Raw genomic sequence first — 5077 nt, forward strand, 5'->3', positions numbered from 1 at the left:
TCCTGTGGCGGTGAGGCGCACCTCGCTCACTCATCTTCGTGCTTGTGGTGCCTCCAACCGCTGCCGACAAGTGGCCATTCGTTGCCTGTGACATCCCATCCGTAGGAGACCATTGTCTTATGGGGCCAAACGTATCACCAAACTGCTCACGCTCCCTACACTCTTCCCCCAGCGAGCACTCCTCGGATGATGAAGGTTGGTGGCTCCAATCAAGGTTTGCAGCATCCAGTGAGTGGCAGTAGGGTGGAGATGCATTCAGCAGAGCAGGAGTCTCGTGAGAGTATCCCGTGGCCTGGGCTGGCAGGAGATCCACTGGCTGTACCTGAAACGATGTGAAATTGGGCATCGTTTCCCCGTTGGGCAGGAAGGCATTACCAGGCTGGCAGTCCGCGACCTTTCTTGGATTGGCGAGTGCAAATCGTGAGTCACAGTATCCCGAATTGTCGTTAGCATCCTCACAGCCGCTCCAGCCCTCCGAGGACGCGAGATATTCTACCGCTGTGTCGAGGTAGAAGTTAGTATTAGGGCTGAGGGGTCTGGTATAAGGAGGCGTCGACGAGTTGTAGTCAGAGTAATCCATGTTGAAGTCTCCACAGAATTGAGTGACAATGTACAATTACAATATAAGGATGTCCGTTTCTCTAGAGCTTGAGAAAGGTGTGTACTACATAAGTCTCAGCCACCGCTTATAAACCCTATTTTCTAGTGGCATATGTTTTGCCGTCCGAACTCTTGACGAGGTAGAATCTTGTCATCTTCATGTTGCGGTGGTGCCCATCTTCCCTCTACGTGTTATGCTTCCTACATGTACAGAGCATGGCCAGTGTAATCTCGGCGTGCAGAGTGAAGTTATCGCGTCTTGCCTTATCGTCGTCTTCACCACAAACGTTTATCAAATCATATGGAACTCTTAACGTGGAGATCGTCAGGAAATAGGTATACGTTTGCGAACACACACACACACACACACACACACACACACACACACACATACACACACACACACACACACACATACACACACACATACACACAAAAAACAAACAAACAAACAAATCTTTCAGGATGACATAAAAGAAATAATAGATAAAAAATAAGAAATGACTGTGCAGGGAACGTGGAGATGCACCATCAGTATAGAGAGACCGAGCTGAGGTAAAGTAGATTTTATAGTAACTGGGATCGTAAAATAGAATGAATGTAAGTGTTAATTGGGGTAAGATGCTTTCTGTGGTCCATGTTCTTCTGATAGGGAAATGTTCGCTATTATCACTTTGACGAAGGGTATGTGCGACTCTTACGTGCGGAGGGAGATATGATGGGAGAGATTGTAGAATATTATCCTCTTTGTTACTCCGTTAATTATTTCATTTGCAATATCAGAGAGAGAGAGAGAGAGAGAGAGAGAGAGAGAGAGAGAGAGAGAGAGAGAGAGAGAGAGAGAGAGAGAGAGAGAGAGAGAGAGAAAAAGACTGAGGATGTTCAGTGTATAGAAGTGGGACAGTCAGGCGTTCTGTGGCCTCCCTGCGTGAACTGTTCACTTCCTAAAGTGATGGACGTCTACAAAAATATGTGGAAAAATGTCGGGTGCTATTATCAAAATTAATAGGGATGGATAGAACAAGAAGTTTGGTTTTATTAAAGATCATTGATGAATAATAAGAGTGTCCGATGCCAGCACAGAAACCTGAAGAAAACCACAGCTAATAGATTTAGAACATTAACCGTCTACTACAATACCAACAGAAAGGCCAGAAAGTTACAGAGAGAGAAGAATAAAATCCGTAGGAGGGTAATTTAGAAATCAAAGCTGTGTGTGTGTGTGTGTGTGTGTGTGTGTGTGTGTGTGTGTGTGTGTGTGTGTGTGTGTGTGTGTGTGTGTGTGCGTACGTGCAGTACCTATTCAGTCACGACCTTTACGTTAAATGTTCTTACGTGATTCGATGAACGTTAATGATGAAGACGGCAATAAAATAAGACGCGATAGCTTCACGCTGCACGCCGAGATTGTGCTGGCCATGTTATTTACATGTAGGCAGCAAAACACATAGAGGGAAGGTGAGCACCGCCGCAACGTGAAGATCACAAGATTCTACCTCGTCAAGAGTTTGGAAGGCAAAACCTTAGACTCGGTATACGGAGTCTTTGCCGCTGGAAATTAGGGTATATAAGCGGGGGCTCAGACTTATGTAGTACACACCCTTCTCAAGCTGTAGAGAATACTAATATTGTAATTGTACATTGCCATTCATATATATTCAGACTTCAGCATGAATTACTCTAACCGCAACTCGTCGACGCCTCCTTACCAGACCCTCAGCCCTAACACTAACTTCTATCTCGACACTGCGGTAGAATACCTCGCGTCGTCGGAGGGTTGGAGCGGCTGTGAGGAAGCTAACGACAACTCGGGTTACTACTGTGACTCACGATTTGCACTCGCCAACCCAAGAAACGTCGCGGACTGCCAGCCTGGTGATGCCATGCACAACGAGGAAACGATGCCCAATTCCACGTCGTTCCAGGCACAGCCAGTGGATCTCCTGCCAGACCAGGCCACGGGATACCCTCACGAGACTCCTGCTCTGCTGGATGCATCTTCACCCTACTGCCATTCACTGGATGCTGCAAACCTCGACTGGCACCACCAACCTTCATCATCCGAAGAGTGCTCGCTGGACGGAGAGTCTAGGGAGCGTGAGCAGTTTGGTGATACTTTTGTCCCGATGAGACAATGGTCTCCCACGGATGGGATGTCGCAGGCAACCCATGGCCACCTGGCGGCAGCGGTTGGAGGCACCACAAGCACGAAGACGAGTAAGCGAGGTGCGCCTCACCGCCACACTAGACAGTTCCTCGAAGGAGACGAAAAGATTCGCAGAATGCGCGATCTTAACAACGAAGCATCACAGATTTACCGTATAAGTAAGAAGGATGAGAAGCTGGAATTGCAAATTCAGAATCAAAAACTTGTCCAGGAAAACCGAAATCTGCACAAGGATTACAATGCACTGGAAGCCCATGCTCAGTGGTGTCGGAGGGTATATGGTGACTTACAGTCCAGCCTGCCTTCCATGCCTCCCGCGCCGCGTCCTGTCTCCCCATTCATTCCCTGTGCTGACCACGACGCCTCCACCATCACCTAGTAAACAATTAGACGTCAACACCACCAATAACCATTTCATTCACACATGTATTCCATCATTACGTATTATATTATTTATTACATTCCTTTAGCGTAGTAATGTTTCACTGATAAGTCAGCTTACGGGGAACGTTAAGACGGGTTCATACGTGTCAATTTGGGGTTGGAAATGCTACCCGCTAAAAGTATAAACTGAGCCGTACTTGCCGGAACACGCTCACATATAGCTGCTGCGAAGTATATAGGATGCTTGGTCAATATTTTTTATAAGAAAAGTGTTCATCTTAACAAAACACGATGCTCAATTGTGACCAAATTAAATCATCACAAGTATTCGATCCTCACCTCCAGAATACCGTGCAGAGAGGGAACCAGTCAATGGAGAGTGGCAGCGATCATCTCATCGAATGTAGTTCTACGTAGGCTTTTTTTTTTTTTTTTTTTTTTTTTTTGCTATACAAATTTTTTTCGGGTCCCAGCCATGCTGTTTGTCCCTCACTAGCTCCAACATCTGTTTTGCTTCTTTAAACCACATGTTCAAACTTTTTTCTCTGACGTCACAGTGTAAACAAAGCCGGTAGCGGCTGGACGAGACCAACGTGTCAGTGTTGTTTTGCAGCTAGTTTTTCCATCTTCTAGGCACTAAAATCTAGCTGATTACTTTAGCGACTAACATTTCCAACCGCAAATTGACACTTGTGAAGCAACCTTTGCTTTTTCTCACTCTCACGTCATGTCCATTGAGCCCCAATAGTTATTGGCTGTGGATCTGTATTAAGGGAATCGTGGAGAATGGTACGTATTAACAGGTTTGTGGAAATAGGTATGTGGAAAAATAGGCTATTCGAAAACCGGTGACTTTTTTCCACGAACTTGTTTTCAATTTTGAGCTGAAATTTTGGTGTAGACTTAAGTGTATGATATTGTAAAACGTAGCTGGGTACGTGTACTGTGCATGGCAAGAAATTCAAGACTGTGCAGGATTTTAGATAAGTGTAGTGTATCTTTGAAATTGTTAACAAATAACAAGAAAACTTCAGTAAACTGGAAAAAATATTGGTAAAAGGACTTCAAAATGATATCTTTTTAATACGATTTTTTCTTTGTTTTTGACAAACCTGATTTTTTTTTTTTTTTTTTTTTTTTTTTTTTTACATTTTGGCGAAATGATTGCAAATTATTATCTATTTTATTTCAACTCAATAAATCAGACTTTTCCAAACGTTTATCAAATCACATGGAACATTTAACGTGGATATCATCAGGAAATAGGTATACGTACGCGAACACACACACACACACACACACACACACACACACACACACACACACACACACACACACACACACACACACACACACACACACACAACACTGAATCCCTGAAAGAGTATACGTTACTATTATTGTTTCTTACATTAACCAGAAATAATAAGGAACGTCTCCTCAGAAAGGCATAGCAGAGAGAAAGTGGTCTTTCTAACCTAATGTAGTACACGGTATTCATCCCCATCAAAATCCACCTTGCCTCACCTCGGCCACAAATTCCTGGAGCATTGCTTTATGGTGTCGTGTTTGTAGGTATTCGGCTATCCACAACTGTCCGGACTGTCAAGGCTTTGTTTACAAACAAAGGGCGGGCAGCTATGAACACCAATTCATGTTCGCAGCTGACCGCTTGTTCGTATAGGTGTCCGGCCAGTGTTTTGATACACAAGGAGTATATTCCTTATTCTATTTAAAATTAAATAAATAAATGAATAAATAAAGATCCGTTTACAAACCCAATATACCGCAACATTTTGACACAAAAGTGTATACATTGTTGTACTGTGTAAGAAATGTAATCATTACCGTGTTTTGAAGCACGGAGAGGCATATATATATATATATATATATATATATATATATATATATATATATATATATATA

The 5077-nt window shown here is 43.5% G+C and overlaps 1 protein-coding gene across 1 annotated transcript; it reads left to right on the top strand.

The window, feature by feature from the left end:
* The first annotated feature begins 2212 nt into the window (after nucleotides 1-2212).
* On the top strand, nucleotides 2213-3392 carry LOC123498752. Its single transcript, XM_045246157.1, has one exon. The coding sequence runs from the start codon at nucleotides 2271-2273 to the stop codon at nucleotides 3144-3146; it is 876 nt and encodes a 291-aa protein (XP_045102092.1). The 5' UTR covers nucleotides 2213-2270; the 3' UTR covers nucleotides 3147-3392.
* The last annotated feature ends 1685 nt before the right edge of the window (nucleotides 3393-5077 follow it).

Source organism: Portunus trituberculatus, chromosome 48, assembly GCF_017591435.1.
Source record: "Portunus trituberculatus isolate SZX2019 chromosome 48, ASM1759143v1, whole genome shotgun sequence".
In the NCBI taxonomy this organism is placed as follows: Eukaryota; Metazoa; Arthropoda; class Malacostraca; order Decapoda; family Portunidae; genus Portunus; species Portunus trituberculatus.

Coding starts and splice junctions, on each gene's coding strand:
- LOC123498752 (XM_045246157.1), top strand. CDS start 2,271: ATGAATTACTCTAACCGCAACTCGTCGACGCCTCCTTACCAGACCCTC.